Source organism: Carassius auratus, chromosome 45, assembly GCF_003368295.1.
Source record: "Carassius auratus strain Wakin chromosome 45, ASM336829v1, whole genome shotgun sequence".
In the NCBI taxonomy this organism is placed as follows: domain Eukaryota; kingdom Metazoa; phylum Chordata; class Actinopteri; order Cypriniformes; family Cyprinidae; genus Carassius; species Carassius auratus.
Window position 1 is genome coordinate 8,955,153 of NC_039287.1, and position 25,847 is coordinate 8,980,999.

General features: G+C 36.6%; 1 protein-coding gene across 1 annotated transcript in view; it reads right to left on the reverse strand.

The window, feature by feature from the left end:
- The window catches only part of LOC113063146 (A-kinase anchor protein 12-like), a 35,332-nt gene extending 12,918 nt beyond the window's left edge, over positions 1–22,414 (reverse strand). Inside the window, 2 exon segments of the mRNA XM_026233345.1 lie at positions 7,030–7,132; positions 22,153–22,414. Of these exon segments, the coding sequence (XP_026089130.1) occupies positions 7,030–7,132; positions 22,153–22,263 (214 nt within the window). The 5' untranslated portion in view covers positions 22,264–22,414.
- Positions 22,415–25,847: the final 3,433 nt, after the last annotated feature.

Sequence of the window (25,847 nt, forward strand, 5' to 3'; positions counted from 1 at the left end):
CATTTTCCACAAGTTGATATGATTCTTTAGGGTCTTAATGAAAAGTATGTAACATAGTTTGGTTAAAATTTCTCAATAGTAGTGTAAAAAAACAGCTTTTTTAAGAGCACAAGGTTTTGTACCATTTTCCTTTAAATGTTAATGAACTCTGCTGATCCCGCCCCTCTCTGTAATCCACTGCGTCTTCAGCGGCTCAGATGTCGGAAGTAAATTAAGACTGCTATGTTCATTATTACATCCAACAACAGAACACCTCAATCGCTTAGGAGTCAATTCTTGTCTACATCTGCTCCGAAGGTGAAACAATGATGGACTGATGTCAGCTCACTCAGGGTGGGTCTAAGGAAAGCACCAGTCCAATCTCTGCTGAAACGCCACTGTCAATCAAACTATGGTGGGAGGGGCCTGTATATGTGACGTAACAAAGAAAGGCATCTGAGTTCGGCTCAATTTGAGAAAGGGTAAAGATTTTTGTAGATTAAAAACCACATGGGTGGATTTTTATTATTATAGGGTGATTGTGTACAACATCTGATGACCCCTTCAATAGAATTATATTTTTCTTACGTGAGAACCTAGCTAATTAAGTGACTTTCGAATTTGCTTCCCAGCCTGCTAGTGGAGGGCTAATGTTATGAGGCTGTCACTCTACATTGCTAATGGTTCATCCAAGTGTAAACTGAGGCAGCTTATTTCATTCAAATTTGGTTAAAGGAGGATGGCTGAAGAATACCAGTGAGATTCCTCAGCATACAAGGGTCTAATCAGACATCTCACACCTTGCTATTGTTCCCATGGAATGTGGGAATTCCAGCTAAAATCTTCTTCTAAATGGGTGATAACAACTCTAACCCAGTTTGGTCTGGATTGGTCTGGAATATGCGAAACTCATCTGGTTAAGATTGGTATTTTATTCACTAAACCACAACTTCTTTCTGTATCAATCACTTTACCAGAAATGAATTGTATTAAGTGTTATTGTGATGTTTTAAGTTACTGAAATGGGCTATAGTGCTACACATTAACTTAAGTGTTTGGGCACAAAGCTAGAAGGGGGACAAGTAGGGGTAAATTCTTCTTGAATAGCTGATGAATGAAGAGCTGTCTCAGACTTTATTGGGATGTATAGCAACAGACAAAGCCATGGGACTCAGATCAGAGGGATTTGACATATGAGTAAGGATTTTTGCCCCCAGTGACTCCATAGGAGTGGAATTTAATAAGCACAGACTCTCTCACAATAAAGACAGTGTGAGTCGCTCCCTTACTACTGAAATGGACATTCCTCAAAAGAGGAAGCTTGTTCTCTGCTTCTTCCTGAATGTATCACTTATAAACTGAGTCATATTTGAGGAATTGGTGATGAAGACACAACTAACATAGATAGTCTATTCCAGACCCGATGTAGAAAGATGTGATAAAATACCAACAGCTAATCACAGTCACGGTCTGTCATGGGGAATCTGATACCCAGAATGACATCCATGTTATCTGCTGCATCAGAAAAATGTGATCAAACACAGAAGCGTGAGCAGCCGGCGGTCTGTTTTGGCTGGGAACATGTGGAAGTAGGCTTCCCAGTGGCCTGGGGGCTTGCAGGGGATGCTGCGACGTCATTGCAGACCCCAACTCACACACGTACTCACATACTTCCACATACAAACGCCCTCATCTGTGCACGCATTCCCTGAGCCAGGAAGATGATGTCGAAATAATGGGAGGAAAAGGAAATGAGAGCTGTGTGAAGATCTGGCCAGGATCAGAGAACTGTCTTTAACTCACCAGCAGTCTCCCGCTTTATACATTCGCCTGATTTAGCTCAATACATTATCTTTCACACGGCATCTCTGAATTTCGTACCTTCTTTTCCGACTCTACGTCTCTATATCAAGCTTTCCTTATTTTATTCTTCCCATTTCCTTTGCTTTCTATGGATTGAGGAAGCTGAGGAATGCTGTGCAGGAAGCACACTCATTCTTTTGCATCATTGCTTCCTATTCCCTCACCAGTTTCCTTCATTATTCCGGGGCTACATTTGTCACTTTTCAGAAAGGACACTATGAACATGACTCAGATTACTGATAGTGCATAACTACTCCATGATCTGTCCCAGTGATAGGAACAACTTGTACCGGACATCACAATTCACCTCATGGTTGTAGTCCCTTTGGTGTACTTGTGCTCTATGTACCTACATCAAGGATACTGTAATATATACTACCATTCAAACATTTTTGATCAGCTTTTTTTTCTTGTTAGGCTCACCAAAGCTGCCTTTATTTGATCAAAAATACAATAAAACAGTAACATTTTGAAATATTTATTTTAAAATATATATTTTCTATATTAATATTATTTAAATGTAATTTATTCCAGTGATGGCAAAGCTGGATTTTCAGCAGCCATTACTTCAGCTTTCAGTGTGTCACATGATCCTTCAGAAATCATTGTGTTGTGTTGATTTAATGTTGAAAACAGCGGTGCTTCTTACTATTTATAATGATTTTTCTGATAAATAGAAAGTTCAGAAGAACAACATTGATCTGAAACAGAATGTTTTTTTAATGTACATTTCTTTACTGTCACTTTTGATATATTATATGAATATGTTTGGCAAACTACTAGTTCATGACATTTCTTATCTCAGTGACACATATGAGACATTCACATTAATCACCCAATGGTAATAAGTCGGGGAGATTCTATCTAAACATGTTGTAATGTAAAACATCAAGCCAACTTTTGATTGTCTGAACTATGTATTCCCTTTCTACCCAAACCAAATCTCACTTTCAATATCCTTTTGTCAATATCCACAGTCAGAATGAATGTTTAACAGCCAAACAATAAAAAAACTAGACTCTTTTTCTGCTTTCACATGGAAAACTCTTATATCTTTTAATTTATGCACTTTTTCTCTGTTCATATATACAGTTTTATTGCTGCAAATGAAAGGAATTAAATTACTCTTAATCAAACACATATTCACACTCTGCCTGTGGTTTTTACTTTCTGCCAAAGCCTTCATCGCTCCACACTTCTCACATTCCATTCTCATGTCATCTCAACTTTCCTCATCTGCGTGTTTCTCAGATCAACAGCGTGAGTATTTCTAAAACATACTCGTAGTATCAAATGTTTTCTCAGTCAAGAAAATCCAAAGTTACTAATAAATCTCAATGTAAGAAATCGGTGTAATTCGAGTGTGGTTTAGAAAGACCCTGACCTGAATAGTTTCTATTTTAAACGAGAAAACAAGCATTTAATCAAAATGAAAATATGTTCATAATTTTCCTGGAATCTGACCTCAAATCATAATGCAGCTCTGGAAAAGTGATTCTCAGAAGTTAAAAACTGACCACACACACAATTGTCAAAAAAATCAAATCACTCAGATTTGGATTCAAATTCTGAAAACGAATAATAAAAGCTAAAGCAATTATCAACACTCATAGAGGCGGCGCTCTCCTTGGACACAATTCCACAGAAAAAAGTCACACGCACAAAAACACACTGACTAAACGGATAGCTTATGCCAGCAAGACTCAATTCAGGAGATAAACAGATAATCACATACAGCCTGTTAAAACATGTTTGATATGGAACACAGACTCATATGCTATCAGAGTAAAAAAAACACACACACACACACACTCGGCTCTGTGGGGGAGGACTGTGTATGAGATAATGGTTGAGCTCACTCTCTGGACTCACTCATGTCGCCGCCTCCTAAATGCCTGGCAGCCAGCTTGTGTGTGCGTGTGTGTGTGTGTGTGTGTTTGAGTGGATGGGTGGGTGGGTGAACTTAATTCATTAAAACACTTTTGTATACAGTATCTGATGCATGTCTGTACATGTAGTTCAGGGAAGTAAATCTGTGTTTGTAATTTCCTGCTGACATAAGCGCATCAGTTCAGTCAGGTGTATGTGAATGAGTGAGCTCGTGTGTATTCGTGATTCATTTGAAATGCCAGGTGCAGTCAAAATCAATAAGATGCTGATTAAAGGGAATGGTAAAAATGTATGTGTTTTTAATATAGAGAGCACTTCTTTCTTCTTTGCTGATTTTGGCAGGGGAGACATTGCACAATACCGGAGACATTTTTGGCAGCGTGGACACCAAAATAATCATACTTCTCTCTCATCTGTCTTTATATGACTCTGTGTAGATGGTTTCAATTGTAAAGTTGCACTAAAACCCAACAGCGTCATATTTTGGGAGGTTTCTTAACAATGTAGAACAGACAGATATATCAACACATTCGTTTTATGCACATTATTTTCTCAGTTCATTTCTATAAAACGTTCCAGGGGTTTTTCTGGTACACTGGGGATTCTGGAGAAAATAAACAGTTGCACTGAGCATGCTAGAAAAATTATGGCTAAATACTCTTGGCTGGCACGCATTAATCATGCAGATTAAATAAAGCCATTATGGAGGCATTTCTGGAGTGTTTCAAGGGTTTGTCCTGGTATTGTCATGCTTGAGTCTTTTATTCGTAATGTCTCACTGCATTTACAATCACAACAAGGAACAGGTTTTATTTGAGCGTAAATGTGTCTACACTTTCAGATGTGGCACAGAAGAGAGTATCTGGCCTTGTTTTTGCTTTCTGTCCTTGCCTTAGTAATGAAACCCACTCATTTCCAGTCAATCTTTCTTTTGTTCTTGCTTTGATACACTTTTACATAAAAAGACAATGTTTATGAGATAAATAGCAATGTCAGATCTGTGACATTAATAACTTTATTAATTCAGTCACAAATCAGGCATTGCTACTTCGGTGTGAACTTCAATGTGTCAGTGACAGATAGGGTGAATGTCAAAAAATGTATGTAAATAACGAATAAAAAAAATTACTGATTACATTATAAGCTTGAGAATTTACTACTTGAATCACTATTTGACATACTAACCTTTAAAAGCTATATGATACACTACTAGAACCATAACTCATTTTATAGTCATGATTATTAATGAAAATGCTAAATGCATTTGTTTTATTTTTTAGTTTAATGGCTCTCTATATACAATTATTGTGCTATTCGTCAGCATGCATTTCTTTTTTTTTTATTCATGATGAAATTTCTCCATTTCAGCACAACAAAGCATGTTATTTGACTTCCAAATTTAAAGACACCTAAGATTTTTAAACATGCTGTAAGGCTATCTTATTACAAACATACACCTCTTTAAGAGGTCAGCTAGGTCATGGCTTGCTAAATATTCTTGGGGGGAAGCATCTCGGTGGTAGGGATGGGCATTCGATTAAATTTTCTTAGTCGATCGTCGGGAGAATTAACGATCGACTATCGATTAATCATTAATATTTTTATAATATAATTAATTATTTAATTTTTATAATAAAAAATGCAATGAATACGAAAATACAGCGTGTTTTTCCTCGGTGAGACCTTTATTACAAGATCAACTTGTGGCAGACAGTTAAACTACGTTCAGGCAAACCGAACATATATCCGCGTGCATATGCAGTGCTCTAAAGCAGCGGAACCTGCAGCTGCTAGCAGGCGTTCTTAACCCTTTCGAGTCGATTAACGCATATATGCGTTTTGAGTCTGAATAAAGTGCTTCATTCTTTTTTCTGAGGAAATCCATTTCTCAAATCATCAACCACATCACATCTTTTTGGGGTGAATTATGTCTTAGTCCTCTCATCGCGAAGCAAACAGTAAAATAAAATAAAAACTTGAAGAACAGTCTCGCTGCCTTTTCTTCTGTGTGGGCGTATTCAAGCCGCGCGCTTCAGTTTGAATCTGAATAGCGCGTTCAGCGCGGGGGCGTGGTCACATTAAATATAATGAAGGAAGATATGAAAAACAGACATTGCGTTGTTTTCATATGGATTACTTTATCTCAGAATATTTGTTTCTCGGAAGCACTTGTTTAGTTTAAAAGTAGACATTCCAGGCTTTCTATAGATATCTCTCTCATGTCTCTTCGTTGAGTATTCACGGAGTTACGGTTCATTTTAATGAAATGTTTGTACATGACGATCAGCGGAGACAAAGACTGTAGACAGCGCACCTTGTTTGTTATCTTTATTTTATAAGTGCACAAAGGTTTTTTGTTATTATGTCTGTATCCAAAAAAAACTAGACCCTTTACAGATTCGATTGATGTATTGCTCTTATCTGTACGATTAAAACAGAGTGTAATTTATCAGGGGTTATCAGGAGAAAATGACTCAAAACGCATATATGCGTTAATCGACTCGAAAGGGTTAAAGCCTCATGAAAATTTGCCGGGATGCATAGGTACATCATTTGAGTCGTGGCCGTGGTGTACTTAAACACGGCATCGCAATGTTTGCAGTTAACTAGTTCGCTTTTTAAATCAAAATGGTCCCACGCCACACTTCGCCGTGACATCTTCATGATTATTCTTTGAAATCAAAACGGAAGATCACAGATAACCGAGTAGGGTGTCAAATATTGCCCCATGGTGGTAAAATATTTAATTGCTGCCACACAGTGAAATTCATTTAATTGCTTGAAGACTCGCACTACGCAACGCAACCTGCATTGGATTAAAAAAATGCTTTAGATTAATCGATAACAAATTAACATGATCGAGGAAAATCTTAACGATCAATTATCGATCGTCGATTAATCATGCCCATCCCTACTCGGTGGTCTCTCTGAGCTGAAAAGAAAGAAAGGAACACAAAAAAAGTGAATAAAAACAAACACGCATGCATTATTGCTCAAGGGTCTTCTCACAGACTATTGTTAGGGGACTAAAGAGGTCTATGTTGGTCTCCACTCACTGCAGACTCTATGTAGGTGTTCTGGCTTTTAGGATAGCTAAGGATTATGAGAAGGATCAGTTGGGGAACGAGGACACACAGATAAAAAGATAGAGATCACATCTTAAGCCTCTCATTCTGCTGGGAGGTGGCCCACTATTAGTGTCAGTCATTGTCATACCACACACACAGACATGGTAATAAAGATATGAGAGTGATATATACATACAATGTTCAAGCACATGTGGTTATGAGCACCTACCCTCAGCTGGTGGGTTCTCCTCTGTGTGGACATTATACTCTGTCTGATCGTCTGTTTTCCCGTTTAGACTGGAAATGGAGATCTGTCCATTCTTCTGAAGAGGCTAAAAAAGAAAGAAAGAAAGAAGACAGACATGAAGAGTTAGAACTGTAACAGTCTTTTCAGCAAAAGGTATGGCGATACAATTTAATGTGGAGCTATTCAATATGGTCATATATTGCAATTATATCGGACATATTTTTACTCTCTCTGCACCTTTTTTTTATAAAAACTTTTTTTTTTTTTGTTGAAAGAAGTCTCATACTCACCACGGCTGCATTAATCTGGTCAAAAATACTGGCTTCTTTCATGTTTTTAAGGTGGTTATCTTAACCAAACTTGCTTTAAAAAATCAGACTGAGTTCCAAAAGGGAGGCACCTCTTGTGAAGATCCAGTAAAGGGGCTGTGCACTATTCAGACAGTTTGGCACTTCTCTTATGTACTAAACTGAAGTGTTAAAACAGGTGCAGGAAAAGAACTCAGCTGAAGACGAAAATTTGAGAGAGGATTTGACAGTTCATGGTTTTAATTTCAGTGTCAGCTTCCATGCCGAGTACATTATAATTTAAAACGCCATTGATGTCATACAATAAGACAGATTAGAAAGATTCAAAGATAAATCACCCATCTGAGTGGCTCAGGAATTTGGACAGTGTAATCACATAACCAAGCATTCACAATTCCCTCGGACACATTAAATATTTCAGTGATGGCAGAATGTCCCGATTCTCAACTGAACGCTGTTGATCACATTTTGGATTCAGTCAGCATTGCTGGACAAGACTGTAATCTAAAAAGCACCTGTATACTCTGGTAACTTCACCATCTCAAACGGCCTTCTGAAAGGTTAACATTAATAAATGTGTTAATTTTCTTAGATATATAAGTTTTTCACCCTTTACCTTCATTTTTTATTCTTTGTTTGGTTTTTGAATTCCATAAAGATTTGAGAAAACTGGGACCAAAGACTTTACAATATCATATCAGAAAGCCTTTCCACTTTGCACAGTACTATTAAATTAAAGGTCAATTAGGCTTCAGACTAGTTTAATAATAGAACAGTAATGGGAATCACAAAGGACACTCTTGTGAGACTATCGGAAAATATGTGAGCAATGCAATTTTGTTAAGAACCTTTCTGTTTAGAGACAGAAATAAACAAGCAAGGAGACTAAAACTTCATCCAGCTTTGACAGTGGTCCAGCAGGTGTCCTTTTAACCCATTCAAGCCTCTGACCCACAGGCATTCTCCACATTCCAGGACCCATTCACTGAATTCCAGCCTGATGGGGCAACCCCACCCAAATTCCCCTACCATAGCTCTGTTTCATCCCCTCCTTCATCTGACCTGACGTCACTTTCCATTTACAGATCCATCACTTTTAAGGTCTTGAAAAACACTGCTCTTCAAAATTTGGGGTCAGTTATATATACATATTTTTTACTCAGCATGGATGCATTAAATTGTTTACAAGAAAACACTTAGACATTTATAATGTCACAAAAAATAACTTTATTTCAAATAAATGCTAAAAAGTATCAGTTTCCACAAAAATATTAACCAGCACAACTGTTTTCAACACTGATAATAAGAAATGTTATTTGCGCACTCAATCATTACACGAAAATCATTTCTGAATGATCATGTCATCTCACAATAAAGACTGGAGTAATGGCTGCTGTACATTTAATTTTACCAGGACATGAATAAATGACATTTGAAAACATATTAAGTTATAAAGTTATTTTAAGGTTCATTAATATTTCAAAATTTTATTGTTTTACTGTATTTGTGATCAAATAAATGCATACATAGTGAAATAAAGAGATTCTTTAATTTTCTAGATCAAATTGATGTACTCAAAAGCTACAATATTTGAGCCTGCTGGTGACACACTTGATCCTTTTCTAAGATTGTAACTCACTGGGACATTTAACAACCGTTTTTAAGTGTGACAGTTGTTTTTCTGAAATAAGTAAAGGTAAACACATTTTGTCTTTATGGTAGCACACACTTGTCAGTGGAAGGTTTGCACAGAGGTGTGACATCAGGTGTTAGTGTGTTGTTATGATTGTGAATTGTGACTGGCCTTGTGCTCCGCTGTTTTCAGTATGCTGTACATTTAAAAACAATTGCTTTCCTATGTCCTTCCTAAATTTGTATTATCTGGAAATACACCTTTTTGCAATCTTGCAGTCTTTTTCATGCTTCCATCTGTTCTGCTGCCCTGTGTTGCACTGATCTGTCAGACTCCTTTTCTCTGCTCTTCCTCCCTCCTCTTCTGCAGTCAAAATGCTCAGTTCGGCACCATCCCACAAATCACTCTGCAGAGAGGTTGCAAATCTCTCTTCTGTAGGACAGGGAAAGACAGCAAAGCAGAGGAGAATTCATGCTGTCTTAAACATCCATCCAGTTGTCGAATACTCCAAATGGCAGTCATCTTTCAGATGTGACCTTCTAAAGTTTTCAAGAGTCCCTTGGTGTTCATAACATTTTGGACTGTTAAAGTTTACAAAACTGACTGAAAACTGGATTTAAAATGCCCATCAACAGATGGAGCCCGTATAAGTGATCAGTGTATGAACATAAGATATATTTAAAAGTGGATTTGTTGTGTGTCTGTCTCTTATTTTTTGCTAAATAATGAAAAATGAAACATCAATGGACAAACCTTGGTCTCTTGGTGTGAAAATATAAATAATTAAGATTTTGCAAAACACCTGAACTTGTGGCCTCAGTCACTTAAATGCCAATTTAAACACCTTAAGATGAATTATAGTGTAAAAATGTCCTTCAACAGGGTGTAATTTACTGTATATTGAATTCTCATATAGCTCATAAAACTGAAAGCCAAGGCTAGTAATATATGTCAGCAACACTGACAACATTACTATAACCATGATATATGACTCCAAATTTTACATGCATGCATAACACGCAATGCCATATAGACTGTGAGAGGTCCAGAAAGTAGAGGGATATCTCTTCACCATTTGATTAACATCAAGAAACTTATAAAAACATAGAATATTATAGAATATCTGTTTTGGTTAGTTGTAAGGGTATATTTTAATTTTAAAAGTATTTTTCAGAAAACTGTTCTGTAGATATGTCAGTAAGAACAGTCAAAAGTGTATTTATGGGGTGCCATTTCAACACTGGAAGACAAAAACAGAGAAATGTCCTAACCTGGATAGACACATGGAGGACTACACAATGATGTATGTGCCTGATGTATGGTTCAGTCGCTGCCTGTATCTAAAAGGACGCCAGCACTTTCCTGTATTGTAGGCTAGAAAAAAAGTGTTCAAATCTAATTCTGCCAATTGTAAGAATGGAGAATGGAGAGCAGCAGGGGATGAGTTAATTATAAGAAACCTTCCAAGTTCAGAGTGGTCAGAGATGCGACTGAGATCACTTCTGCAGACGAAAGGGGACATAAGATGTAGAACTGTGAATCATCTTTATAGAAGTGCCCTTACGAAAAAGTTTATTCAAGCTAAAAATAGGAAAGTATGCTTTTAGATTACTTTTTATGTACTTCTCAGAAATGGGCTTTGTGTACTCCACAGAAATATACTTAAAATGACATTTAAGTATACTTGACTCATACTTACAAAAATTCTAAATATATTTGAGCTATACTCCTAGAATCCGTATTTTCATTATTATGCGGTAGAGGGCGCTAGTACAAATTTTCTGCACAGAATTTCCAAAAAAAAAAAAGTTATAAAGAAAAAGGAACAACAGATACTAACAAATGTAATCTAACACAATAATCTGACATGAAACAGCATCAAAACTGACTGTAACGTTATGGAATACTTTTATATACTAGAAAGTGGGCCAATTCAGTCCCAGGGAGTATTGAAATACTTCAAATATACTTGAACTTTAAATAAGTATACTTAATAAAATAAACTTGAATTATACTATACATTACACTTTTTGGTAAGGGTGATAAGCAAAAACATGTATAATCAAGCTGTAGACAGACAATAACAGAGGTCAGAACACTGAACCCTGTGGGACTGATAGATGATAGAATATGTTATCAAAGGAGTCTATAGGAAAGTATGATTTTACATCCAAAATCAGCAGCAGAAAGGCTGAAATAGAGGAGCTAAGTACTCTTACTTTAAGGGATACTCCACCCAAATATTCTGCCTTCATTTATTACTCATCTTGGTGTCATTTCGAACTAGCATGACTTACTTTCCTCTGTGGACACAGAGGAAGGTCATTTGAAAATTGTCTTAAAAGTTTTTTCCCTTCTCCATAGAATTCAGAAAAAATGCCTTTTTTATGTTGCACAGAAATAAAGTTGTACAGGTTTGGAATAACATAAGGGTGAGTAAATTATGACTAATCATTTTTACTTTTGGGTGAACTGTCCCTCTAAGCAATTTGATTACCACAAGGAAAGCTATTACAATTATTGTACATGAAGCCTAATTACTATGGGCGAAACAAAGTATTTTGTGTAATGAGGTTTGACATATAACTGAATATTGGCCCTAAAATGTTTGACATTAATACAAATTCTGATGTCAGAGGGATGATAAACATTTTAGACCACAGGGAATCATAATAGACCACAGTCATTGAATTGAATCCACATTGCTCAATTGTCCAGCTGGGATATTATTTCCACTCTGAAGCTCTGTTACTGACTATTAACCTCATTGCTTGCTTTTGCTGTATTGTAATCTGCTTGCAGAGAAACTGTAATTGAGGTTAGCATTTGAGATCTCATGATGGATGCATGATTATACACTGTTTATGTTCCAAACACAAACACAACTCCCAGTTGAGAAAATAAACCTCCCTCATACAACAAACTATAAGCCACCAAACAGTTTTTCACTGTATCCTCTTGCTTTCACCTATTGCTTAGCACACTGCTTCGTTATTAAAGGCATAGGCTAGTAAGAAAATTCAGCAGGATACAAAAGTGTTTTTATTTTTTATTTTTGAACTCATATTTTGAAGAACTCCCATTCAATAAAAGTCATTGGGATCCAAAACACCATGCTTTCATTCGTTGTTGGTTTAGGGGAAATGGTTTCCAAATAATTTCCATACTCTTTTTAGGCATTTCAATTTAATTTAAATCAATGATTGTCAGGATCTTTTTGGAGAAGATTTACTTCTCTAATTTAGCTGTTTTTGATGTACACACATTATACATATTCATCTTATTTGACTTAAACTTGACAGTAAACTATTCATCCAGCACGAGAGAAAAGTACATGCTTTGTGTAGGGATTTACACACACAGACACACTTGGGTAAAACATACTCAGTACTGGAGAGGCCACCAATTGCATACATCATCTCATTTGACACAAACACAGATGTGAAGTGATCAGCCTCTGGCAACACACAGCAAACCTCAGTCTCTCTTAGTTCAGTCACTTACTTCACAGGCAATCTACACTTGTGTAGTATTACTTTGGTAAACTGCCCCAGTTATTTTACTGGCTAGTGCTTACAACTTGATCCTGACAAACAGGCCACTGAAATATACTGCACCCTTGCACACGTAATCATATTAAATGTACATGTAAGTTGATTTGAATCAGTAACACTGCTCGAGATCACAACAGTCTTTGAGATCTACAAATCATCAGCCTTCTCAAAGTCTGAATCAGACCCAGAGCGCCACACTCCAAACCGACCATTTCTCACACACTGAAGGGGAAAATCTGTGGTTTCAAAGGCAGACAAACACATCATCTTATTGCCTAAACTTATTAGACTGTGGCAAATTTATGGCATTTGAGCTTCACATTTACAAATAGCATAGTGACAGCTATGCATTTCTTCACCCTGACTTGATAAACCACATATCTGCAAGGCAGTTAGGGATTAAGTGCTCGCTTTGCTAAAACTTCCTTCACGTTGGCTTCAGATTTGTTTGTTTCATGGAAACATATGCAGTGAATTCTTTACTTCTTGTTCGATGGAGGAGGAATTTATTTTTTGGCACCGACTCGCAACTATATACAAAAAAGGAGCGATTCTGTTACAAATTCCAGGAACTTGTACATAGAAATGTCCATGCAGAAAGTCTTCCAAGCTGCGAGCCACCCAACTGTGCTTTTTCCTGATTTGCCTGACCCCTTATTTGTCTCCTGCCTCCTGTATTCTGTTCCTTCCACTCCCCAAACAGCTGTCACTAAGGCCACCCTCATGATCAAACATCATTGTGATAGGACAGGACCTCCCTGTGTCTCTGGCAGATCGGACAGACCGTCCCAGATTCAGCGCCCCCACAGTCCATCTGAAACAATAAACCTGCTCCTCTTGCTCAATCCCAAGGGTCCTCCTGTGATTCAGATCATAAGGAGAAAGGAACAGTTCAGATGTGACTCTCCTGTTATTTTGAAGAAACAGCATTCTGGAGTTTAAGGGATCTGGTGGAGATGGAGAAACTGCATTGGTTAAATCACTGCAGAAAAAAAGGGATAGTTCTCCTAATATATGAACAATGTTATCAATAAAAAATTCTGCACTAAAAAGCCCTATTTATAGGATCCATCAAAACCAGTATTTAATTCACCTGTCAACTTGCCACCGTCCTAACAAACTTAACAAACTACTTGTCAGTGATACTGGGTTTTTAATACACTTTCGCAAACTGTGACTGCTGACACGTTAAAATGACATTTCCCATCTGTTGTTGGACAGACACAAAGTGCTTTTTCTCAGGAGACCGGAGAAGATTAGATACAACACCAGGAAAATTAGTTCACACACTGCTGCCAACAGCCACATGATGTTGTTATCCAACCAAAGAAGATACAGAAATGTTTCAGACAAAAGGAACTGAGCTTTTAGTGATTATCACATGCTGCCTGATTTTATTTTATGCCTTAACAATGTTACTGTGGTAAAGGCATATGACAAAATTTGGTGGAGACATGCACATTCACAAATGCTTTCAAAAAAACCTTAAAGTGTATAGTTCAACCAAAAATGAAGATCGTGTCATCATTTTTGACTTTTTTTCTTCTGTGGAACATACAAAATATATATTTTGAGAAATGTGTGTTTCCAAAATATATTATTTTGTGTTGGACAGGTAGTCATACAGGTTTGAAACAACATGAGGGTGAGTAATAAAGAAATTACTAATTACTAAAATGTTTTTACCTGAACTAATATGAGCTTAATAATATCAGCTTTTACCTATGAGCATCTCTGCTTTTATAACCATTGTATATGAATCTTGCATATCTTCTTCTTACTCAGCCAGTGATAAGAGTCCATCTCTACCATCTCTAATGAAGCCAGACAATTCAACCAGTGTGTACTACAGTGCATTCTAGGACTTTTGTGTTCTCTAAATCTCCTGACAGTAGGTCAGTGTAGGTTTTAAGATAACATTTCTAAATGCCCTGGCACTGCAGTAAACCAGAGCGATATATGACCTTTCAATCAATACATGATTGCGCTGAGATTTTACAGCTCTCCCTGAACACTTACAAATTTGATATGTGTTTTCGAACTTCCTCCCCAAACACTCGCATATACAGAAACATGTGCACCTTTACCAGAAACAGGGATCACAGCAGTTCGTCAAGAGGCATGAGTCATGATTTGTCTTTCAAAGATGAAGGAGGGTTATTTGAAGGACAGTGTGTATGTATGTGTGTGTGAGAGGGAGAGAGAGAGAGAGAGAGAGAGAGGATAGCAGCTGGCTATTTTAGGTACAGCACTAAGCTGATGAGAATCTGCACTGCAGTGAAGGAGAATCAGTGCATGTGTCTGAAAAAGGAAGTCCTTAACTCCTCATCTGGCTTCCTTCTTTGTTTAGCTGTTCTACAAAGCCAAAGTAGCAAACAACACAAGGACAATATGAAACCGAAGGCATGTGAACTGTGCCTAGGTTACAATAGCAAGCGATGTGATGTCTCGCGTCATGTGATGCAATGTGATCGCTCATATTACTAGGAATGGGAGAAAGAGTAACACTCAAAATGGTGGAGTAAATTCACATTAATTGGTAAAGTCATTGCATCCCTGCAGCTGCCGTTAGAAGCTCCAGATCCTATAGAAACAACATGCTTAGATGTGCGGGAAAATAATAGTGTTCCTGTTTACTTTATATCACAGCTGATAAAAATCATTGATCCATATTGGTGGAAGGGAGATACTGAATGTTTTGAATTCTTATATCTTCTTAATGTGAATTTTGTCATTGTTATATATTGATTTTACTCACAGCCAGCACAGTTACACTCTGCTATCAAACGTCCTGTATTCTCCATTTCATCAGTAATTCGAAATCAGTTAAGGGATCTTGATGAGAGCTCCACAAACAGCTGGAACAAATATTATTCACTCTTAACTCGCACAGCAGAAGTTTATTCTTTAATGTGAATAAAAGGATTTATCAAGAAGCCTTTACATCTGCCACGATTGTCATGACAGATGAATTTTGGTCAGATTTAAGGGCTGTTAGGAGAGTAGGAAGACAAATCTGACTAAGCCTTATGACTCCCTCGCCTGGCAAATGGAATCCACACTTTAATTACTACATCTCATTGAAATCATTGAACTACAACTCCTTAAGGGGCACAGCTAAAGCCCACCCACACTGTTAAAATGGAATACATTCATAAACTAGGAAAATGCTACATTAAGGGAAATTCACAAAGACTGATCTACCATTGTTTATTTGCACATGATGCCTGCATTTTTGCACCAGATTCAATAAAGATATTCTGCAAATAAGGCATAAGCACAACTGCCAAAAATACATTTGCATGGCATAATACTCATGTACTCGTCTACACGGATATGCCTGGATATATACAATGTAATGCTGTAATCTCTGTAATGATTTGATGCATTATTGCTGTCATCTTCAATAGGAAATGCTTTTCACGAGGTAAATGCAACGTTAAATTGCTGGGGGAAAAATAGCAGTCAAAATGTTTTGCAAAAATTTCAGCTGAAGCTCAGTAACCATCTCTTCTTTTTCAGGAACAAACACATATCAGATCATCTGTTTTGGGGTTCATTTGAATGGGAGTGGTCCCTGTCTGTGATGACAGAATCATCCACTGATTGTGGCTTCTGCTCAATTTAGTTGACATCATCATTATTACACTGTGTAGGAGTGTTTGTATTTGCATAATCTCTTTGATTCAAAGGCTGATTGCTACATGCATAACAAAAACACTGCACAGAAAAGAGCATCTATGACTTTTATGGCCAGTTTTAAAAAATCCGCCTTGTAAATATTGTGGAGGCTGTGTTTGCTTATTTACAGAGAAACAAGGGTTATGACATCATCTAAAAGCAATAAAACTCGCATGCGAACAGCCCAGGACCAGCTGGACAACACAATCTGCCATAACTCATTACACTGTAGTTTTTATGGCATCTTCCTTTGTTCGCAGATTTAATTTAACTGGAAACAGTATGCACAAAGATGCCAATAATTTAACCCACATTTTTAAGTCAAATGTACATATTCAAAAGCACTCAGGCACCTGTGGTTGAGGATTCACTTTCAAATCCAAAAGACTTCCAGAATCCATCCTAGTGAAGCTTCCGGATGATGGTTATCTTCAAATGAGCTATAAGTCGATAGTCTCCACTACTTCTGTAATAAGCTGTGAAGCCTGCACATCTAGGAGCCTTTAGTTGTTGTTCGGCAGCACAATAGGTTTCTTGAACTGTGAAGTGCAGACAAAAGTAAACGGTTGACAGGGATTGTCTTTTTCTGGCAGGGCAGTAATGAAACGTTATTGATGCTGGCTCCTGATGAAAGCACTTAGCCAGGGATGTCCACAAGAAGAGAGTGCTTTGCTTTTATCAGCACAAGCCCACTGCCAGTGAAGGGTAGCTTAGAAGATGAGGGAATAACATTGCTTGTTTACTTGAGAAAAGGAATTAAATATTTATTTGCTCCATATTGTTAATTAAAGAAGATATGTCAAAGGATGCCTCGTGTATTATAAACAGTCTCTTCTTTCTACCTTTGTCCTCACTGGCCTCTGTTTTTTTCTATTCTGGAAGACTGTGTTTTTATGTAACTCTGGCACTTATTAACATTTTATGAGGCCAACTTCACTTCTAAAGTGGGAGAGAGGGGAGGAGGGGAGTGGAAACACAAAAAAGAGGGTGAATGTGATGGAGGAGGACAGTGGGAGCTGGCTGGTGAAAATAGAAGCCATCTATTTTGACCCATGTAAACAGGTCCTTTCTAATAAGAGAGCACCAATGAGAGGCAAATTAAGAGTCAAAGAGAGAGGGAAATTGAGATGGCACCAGCAGAGTCAGAATCAATGAAAAGACTGTCTGTATTTCTAAACACAAATTTGGTTCAGAAGTTTGATGATTATTTTTTCTGTAAACAACAAACCACAGACAACATTAGCAAAGGATTCAATGACAACACATCAATATTTTTTATTAGTAAGTCTCTTATACTCACCAAAGCTGCTTTTATATGATCAAAAATTCTGTTAAAACAATCATATTTTGAAATATGATCTACAATTTCAAATGATTGTTTTCCATTTGAATATATTTTGAAGTGTAATGTATTCCTTTGATAGAAAAGCTGTATTTTCAGCAGTCATTAATCCAGTCTGCAGTGTCACACAATTCCTCAGAAAACAACATTTATATTTAGATCTGATGCACGAAACATTCTGTATTATTATCAATGTTGAAAACAGTTGTACTGCCTTTTTATTTATTTTTTTGGGTAGAAAAAAACATGAATACAAAATGTATCATACAGAATTCTCTCATGAATACAGAGTTCAAAAGAACAGCATTTAATTGATATAGAAATATTATGTAATATTTGTATTCCTTTCACTAATTTAATTTTCATCCCTTTTTTAATAGCTTAAATTTCTGCTCTAAATAACACACAATCAGGAGAATAACTGGATCTTTAAACAGGAAGTAACTTCATGAACATCATGCCTCTTCTAATTTCCTTTTCTGGAAATGAAGTCCTGCTCTGAAACAGGATGCTCCCTCTAATAACTGATGTAATTGTCCAACAAAAAACTATGAACACTCACTTAACACCTGATTAACAGACCATATAAAAAGAAAAAAAGAATCAAGCACACAAAATCATTTTCTTTTCTAAACCAGATATTAAAACTAAATCGATTTTCCTTCTCTGGCACCTTCCCTCTCCCTGGCTGATGACACTCTCCATCTGAATCCTTCATTTATGTGAAATATTTTAAGTGCCTTTAAGTGACTAATGGTCTTTTCATACTTTCCCTTTCCCTTACTGCATTTGAAAACTGTCATTGGACATTGCATTGAATATATACTATTCAAGTGGTCAGCAGGTCCTAGGCTCATACTCATTTAGATGAGTTAATCATTTAGATGATTAACCTTAAGGTGCAAAAATTATAATAATAACAACCACAAAACTAACCTGTATTCAGAACCTGTGTTCTGTATTCAACATTACCTTTATTCAGTGTGACTGCACAAGAATCAGCATGCCATCTCGTGTTTATTACCTTTTGAACAAATGTTTACTCATTTCTTTTTACTTGCAAAAAGAAAAATGCACCCCTCTCTCTCTCCTTTACTGTTCTCGTCACCCCCAGTAGCAAAGCACGTGCTAATTATCCATCTAGTTGTTTTCCTTCGCAGTGCCCTCTCTTTCACTCTTTCTATGTGATATGTTCCCATTCAAACCAACAACCTTCCACCCACGTCCCCCTCCTTGCATCACTCTCTCTCTCTCTAGTTCTCTTTCCTCGGGCCGATGCACACACAGCACCCCTCTGCCCCGGGACTTGTCCTCCAACCCATCCTAAATAGGCCCTCTGTTCTCTTCGCTCTCCACTCCTCCCCTCTCTTCTCGGGTCCCATCCTTTATAAGGCTCTTATCTGATTGCAAACGCTCCCACACCACCCTTCTCTCATTACCGCTCTGACATATAAAGGGTTTTATACCATCCTTCATAAAGTTAAACAAGTTTATGCAAGCTTATTGAAGGTTTTGAGTGTTTTCAGACTTTGAAAAGCGAGAATCTACTCCAGATAACTAAAGGGTGTTAATGGACTTGTCAATCAGTGCTTTGTTGGTTTGGAAAAAGGCCCAAGTGTGTATCTTATAGTAAGGGAAACATAGGCATCATTGTGAGTTAATGTTTGTAATTAAGTCTTGGGGCTTAGCATTGAATCCACAGCAAAGAGTCTGAAAAGAGTCGAGCGCCGAGCTTCAGCCCCTGTTTTTTTTTTTTAGTGTTTTGGAGGCATTTCAAGGGGAGGAAATGTTAAAATGTGAGGAGATGGTGCTCAATCTCATCTAGGTTTTGTTTTGACCCATTTTAAGTTAGCGCAAGTGTGTGTGAAAGAGCGAGAGAAATGACTAAAATTCCTATGCATGCCAGAGAGGAAGTTTATCTACCACATCTCCAGTAGGGCGCCTCACACAAATGCTGTATACACAGCACAGTTGTATTGCTTAAGTGAATGCAGACATACACTGTCTTGCCAGACCACACCTGTTCAAGGGGTCCTTATCTGATAAATAACAAACGGTAGACTTTTGAATATTCCATATCTCACACAGGTTTCAACATGTTTCAGTCTAGATTAAGATTTACACATAATTCAGTCAGACAGGGTTTTTTTGTGTTTACGGTCTTGTTCCAACAACTACATGTTTATTCTTTCAGGCTTGCCTGTTAAAAAAGGCACATATTGTAGGCTATACAAGCTCAGCTGGTCAGACAATCTTCATGCACTTCACAGAAACTAAACAGCTGCAGAAGAAGAATGAAATGCTGGGAGAAAAAAATGCAAGGTCATTGTCTTGTTTGTACCTTCTTTCAATAGAATTGTAACTCTTTTCAAGAACAAAATGTGTCCCATCGTATTTCTGCACACTTCTCTCCTAAAACAAGCTGTGGTCTGTTGGGTATAGTTTCATAATTAACACTGTTGTTGTGCTGATCTCTAATAAATAAAATAACAACATACAAAACTAACATTTTCTCAGCTCCAGACTGAATTTGGTAGATATACAAGAGCATCTACAATGAATACGCTTTCCACTTCCGAATATGCAAAATCGATACACCGGGATCATCTCTGTAATGCATTTGTCAATTATTTTCTCTATGGTTTTTGTAAAAGCACTTTTTAAATAATAAAAGTAATCAATACTGGATTTGACTGTGTTAACATCAGATGAAATTGTCATAGGTTTTATGCCAAAAAATGTTTCAATTACTGGTATAGTAGTAGATTATAGTGTGGACTAATTAAACAACATTCAGGAGTTATCCCATGATACTTAAAGGGACAGTTCATCCAAAAATGTAAATTCTGTCATCATTTACTCACTCTCATGCCTCGTTCCAAACCTGGACCAGACTTTCGTTTTTCATCAATGGTAAACAAAACTATTTGTTACTAGCATTCTTCGAAATATCGAAGAAAATAAGTCTTGGGCTTGGAACGACACGAGGGGAGAATTCATATTCAATTCAGTTCAAGTTTATTTTGTATAGCGCTTTTGTATATGTCAGCGAACCAGTCCTTTTAAGACTCACTCAAGCAACTCTTGAAATAATCTAACTGTATAATATATCATAATAAAATGATTTCCCGTTATCCCATCAAAAATCATCCTCCGATTCTTGGTAAACCCCTGAGTTTTTGGATAGCTTCTGCTTGCTACATTATCCCGTCATTTCAATACATAGAGCTTTCAAGCAATATAACAGCAAGGTGTAAGTTATGCACCCCGTGATTTGGCACATGGCAAGTAATAACAGCATAGTGCAAATTTGTGTCTCTAAATTAAGTAAGGGATCACGCAAGAGTGAAAAACTCCCAGAATGGTTGGAGCCAACCCAATCTCATGATGACTTAACTATTTTATGAGGTGGCGACTAATATGTACAATTTGATTTGTACAAAAATACAATAAAAATAAAATAAAAATAAAAATAAAAAGTTTTCATGAGGATCCATGTCTAAACCATCATTGGAGAATAAGCAGATCGTACAAATTCATGCAAATCAGCCATCAATTTGTCAACCTAATATAGTTATGAATTGTAATTGGAGTGTATGTTTGAGAACAATGTTTGTTTGTTTTTTCATCAGTGGGAAGAAAATAAAAAACCTGGAGTAGATCATAAACGGAGTGATTACAAAATACTTGGAGGAAGAAGGGAAATTTGTGTTTCTTCACTCAACCTGTTACAGTCCATTTGTTGCTTAGAAACTCACAAAGCATTCAAAAATGTATAGAACATATGAAAAGTTATACTGGCCAAATTATTTGCCTATATCCTCAATAACTTTGTTTAGAACTCCTGCATAAAACTTATATCTCATTTGTAGTCATGCTGTGATAATATGAACATATGACTATGATTAATTTTGCAGCCTCATGCTAATATTCAGTATGAAAGCACTGCTGTTTTTGAATGATATATTCAGAAGCAGAACTTGAATGATAATGATAATAGTATGATGTCAAGCAAATAAACACATTCAAACACCAAAGAGACCACCCAGCAGGATAGACTATATCTGACTCACGATGTCATAAGATATTGAAGACATGCACCTTCATCATGGGAAATTGGGAATGGGATAGAAATGCAGTCATATCTCAGTTTTCTCTTCCCTGACGACATCCAATGTTTTCTGGATCTAAATAAATAAATAAATAAATAAATAAATAAATAAAATAAAAAAGCTGAAGCTAATTAACCGGTGGAGACAATCTGACAACAACACTGCATTACTGCAAATATACTCATTAAACTTTAGCTCTAAGAATAGACATAAGCAAACCCGTTTCAACGTTTCCCGAGTACCTGCTAAAGCGAATCACAAAAGCGGCTATCGCAATCACAGCTGTGTGTGAGGAGGTATCAGGTGTTTACATGAAGCACAGCTCAATAACTAGCTGCGCCACACATCTGACTCAGGGGGTCCCAAACGGGGACACTTAAATGAGCTTGTCGAGTGTTTTGCTCCTCTAATATCCCCACACACATCTAAAACGTCATCTCAGAGCGACAATATTACTTTTCAAACCTAGTGTTACCTTTCCGTCTCCGTTTTCTCCATCTTGAGTGTCGCCGAGCTCCGCGCCGATGTCCTCTGGCGCATCTTCAGGGCTCTTCGCATCCCGCTGCACGGATGGTGTCGCTCCCATGATGAATAACGTCGCTGTTCTCCACTCTTAGTCAAATAACGAGCGTTCAAAAGGAAGTAGGTATCCAACAGCCCGTATAAATGCGTCCTGCAGTCCGTCCCGAGGGTTGTCTGCTTTGGAAATTGTTGAAAAGGGTCTGTAGGTTCACTTTTAGCAGCCCTCCTCCCATCAGTATCACATGGAGAGCAGCCAGACACGCCTTACAGCATCAAACCAGAGAGAGACCCAACACCGGGAGTGCAACACCATCAGCCTGCACGACACGCATTTAATATGGCCAACAACCTCGAAGATGATAGTATAAGTTATAGAAGATTTAGATGGACAAAATACAGTTTTGAGGCATGAACTTATAGGATATATCTGTTTAGTTTATAAGTTGGTGTTATTTTTTAATAATTAAAATAAAATGGTATGGATGTGGTATGATATTTAATCAGTAAAATAATTTTGAGCTCCTGCACAAAATTAAAAAAAAAACATGAAAGTTTTCTGTTGGTGTTATAACTTAAAGTAACAAAATATCTTACAACACTCCCCAGTTTCCCCTATAAAACATTTTTGAGAACAAAAAGTGCTAATAAACTACACTTGCTTTCCATTAAAACAGCTGATGAAATTTCATAGAATATTAAGATTTTTATTACAGCACCTGCCTCCCTTAGTAAAATTAAATGTACTGTATACATAACCATTAATTTTACAATGGCATGCAGCTGCGGTAATAAAAATATTCAAGCTCAAGCTTTAGCCCTGGTTTTATTTACAGACAGTGGAAATGTCAACACTGGGTGCCGGATGGGCCTCCACAGAAAAACAGCCCAATGGAACGTGTCCCGCGGGAAATCTCAAATTAAGACAGCACTGTAGTTTGCATCCACATGCTAAACCAACCATGCAGCGAGGTCCGTCTCTCTCTCTCTGTTAATTGCGTGTTTGGCTGTGCTCCAAGGCATTTTGTTTAGAATCTTTAAATGCATAAATTTCAGGCCAAGTTTGCACAAGCCACCTCGTGGTGGCACGATACATTGGCTATGTGTTTAGAGAAGTAAACAACACCTTGTGTAAGGCTTAGAATTAAAATTAGTAATGCATTCAGTTTTTTTAAGCAGTTTAATATGGATCAGGTTTGGATAATTTGGTTATATACACTGTAAAAAAAAATTTCATCAAATTAGCAGTAACTTACTGGCAACAATTATCCAGTAGTTGCTGTAATTCATTCAACAGTAAAATTACCGTAACACTAACTACAGTAATATTGAATACAGCATTTTATTGTATTTTTTACCATGTCAAAGTACAGTATTACACCGTTTGTTTTTTTATAATACTGAATAGTATTATACATTCTGAAACGTTAAATTTCTTTTATAGTGCTACTGTACAACATTTAGAATTTGTAGAAAACCTGTAAAGCGTATTTCAACAGTTAAGTTAGCAAGCCTTCCTTATGCTTTTTTGCTGTGCTGGGGGAAAGTTTGGACATTGTTATAAGATAACTTGCGCTATAATAAAAGAAGAGGGGAAAACATTTAAAGAATGAACTGAAGACATGTTCGCATTTCAGAAATACCCCGACCATATTTAGAGGCAGTAGTCTGTGGTGGTAAGAGAAGTGGTATGTTTTGAGCACAAAGTTAAATCCATGATTTAAAAATACATAATTTACAAAGCTCAAGTCATTATGACTGTATTGAGAGTGGCTTCATAATCTTTTTTTTTTTTTTGTCCTAAAAAACATTATCTTATTACTTAGAGAAGTGATTTACTTACATCAAACATTGTGCAGGTGTGGGTTTGATCCAGGTTCTTCAGACATTGAAATTTTATTTAATATTGACTCTGCCCAGTGTGGCCCCTCACACATGTACTCCCATGTTCAAGTGATTCAAAACTATAATTCTGATGTTTCGTTACCTTTAAGGATCACTTGGTGCAGAGTGCGCCCCAATGACATATAAGCTGGAATCCAAAGTAAATCAATTACAGTTATTAGGAAATAATGACTACTTATTTTTAGCTGATGCTAAATGAGGCAAATAAAAATTATCCAAATAATTGGTGTCTGAGTTGCCAAGGACTTTGTCTAAATGTCACAAAAGAACAGCCTTAAAATATTATTAAATCAGCATCTCTGTGTCCCAGACAACAGCATAACCTAAGTGAACCATAATGACTGGTTTGAGATTCTTGACAGAGACATGAACTTTATGAACTGACATTAAAGACTGAGTATACAGCTAATTCAGATAGTTGCCTGTATTTGTTAAAACTACAGGGACGATGCTGCAATAACCACATTGATACACAGAAAGTTATTATAATAGTATACAATACCATTCAAAGGTTTGGGCCCACTAGGATTTGTTTTTAAGGATGCATAAAATGTATCTAAAATGAAAGGAAAGACATTGATATTGTTACAAAATATTACCATTTTGATTAAATGCTGTTCTTTTTACATTTCTATTAATAGGAGAGTTCTTAAAAAAATATATGTTTTCCACAATACAGCACAACTGTTTGTTAACATTGATAAGAAATGTTTTAATCTGCATATTTGATCATGTTGCACTGAAGAGCGGAGTATGCCTGCTTCAGGTTTGCCTTCACAGGAGTAAACAACATTTTAAAATACTGAAATGTAACTGAAATGTCTTAAGTCACTTGGGTATATTTGTAGCAAGTGTCAAAAATACACTGTATGTATCAAAATTATAAACTTTCTTTTATGCCAAAAATCATTAGGTTAAGATCATGTTCCATGAAGATATTTTGTATAATAAATAAATAACCATAAATATATCAAAACTTAATTTATGTTTAGTAATATGCATTGCTAAGGACTCATTTGGACAACTTTAAAGGTGATTTTCATATATAATATTATATATATATATATATATATATATATATATATATATATATATATATATATATATTATTTTTATTATTATTTTTTTGCACACTCAGATTCCAGATTTTCAAATAGTTGTATCTTGGCTAAATATAGTCCGATCCTAACAAACCATGCATCAATGGAAAGCTTATTTCGAGAAATTGACCCTTATGACTGGTTTTGTGGTCCAGTGTCACAAATAAAGTTATTTTGAATTGTAATATTTTACATTACCGTTTTAATTTTTTGATCAATTAAATGTAGCATTGAGGAGTATAAGAAACATTCAAAAACAATACAAAATCGTACCAACCCCGAACTTTTGAACTATAGTGTATTAAGTGAAATGCATTACATACAGTATGTGCACCTGGCATGGTGACCTCGATGAAACCCCAACAAAAGGTCAAGAGGGTAACAGTCACTATAGCAGCAACAGAAACTAATGCAATAAATAAAATAATGAATTTCCCCCTCTTTTAAATTTGCAACCCCCACCCCAAGAGATAAGAAGTACAAGAGACTACAAGTTTTTGTGTTTCTAAGTATTTGAGTAAATGTCAAGCTGAGCTGGTCAGTAAATTATTGGTGTCTTCAATGACAGAAGTAAAGAACCTCTTTTGAGTCCTGCTGCCCTCACAGGGGGTCTCTGAATGGACTGCGTCCTGTAGAGGCAAAAGAA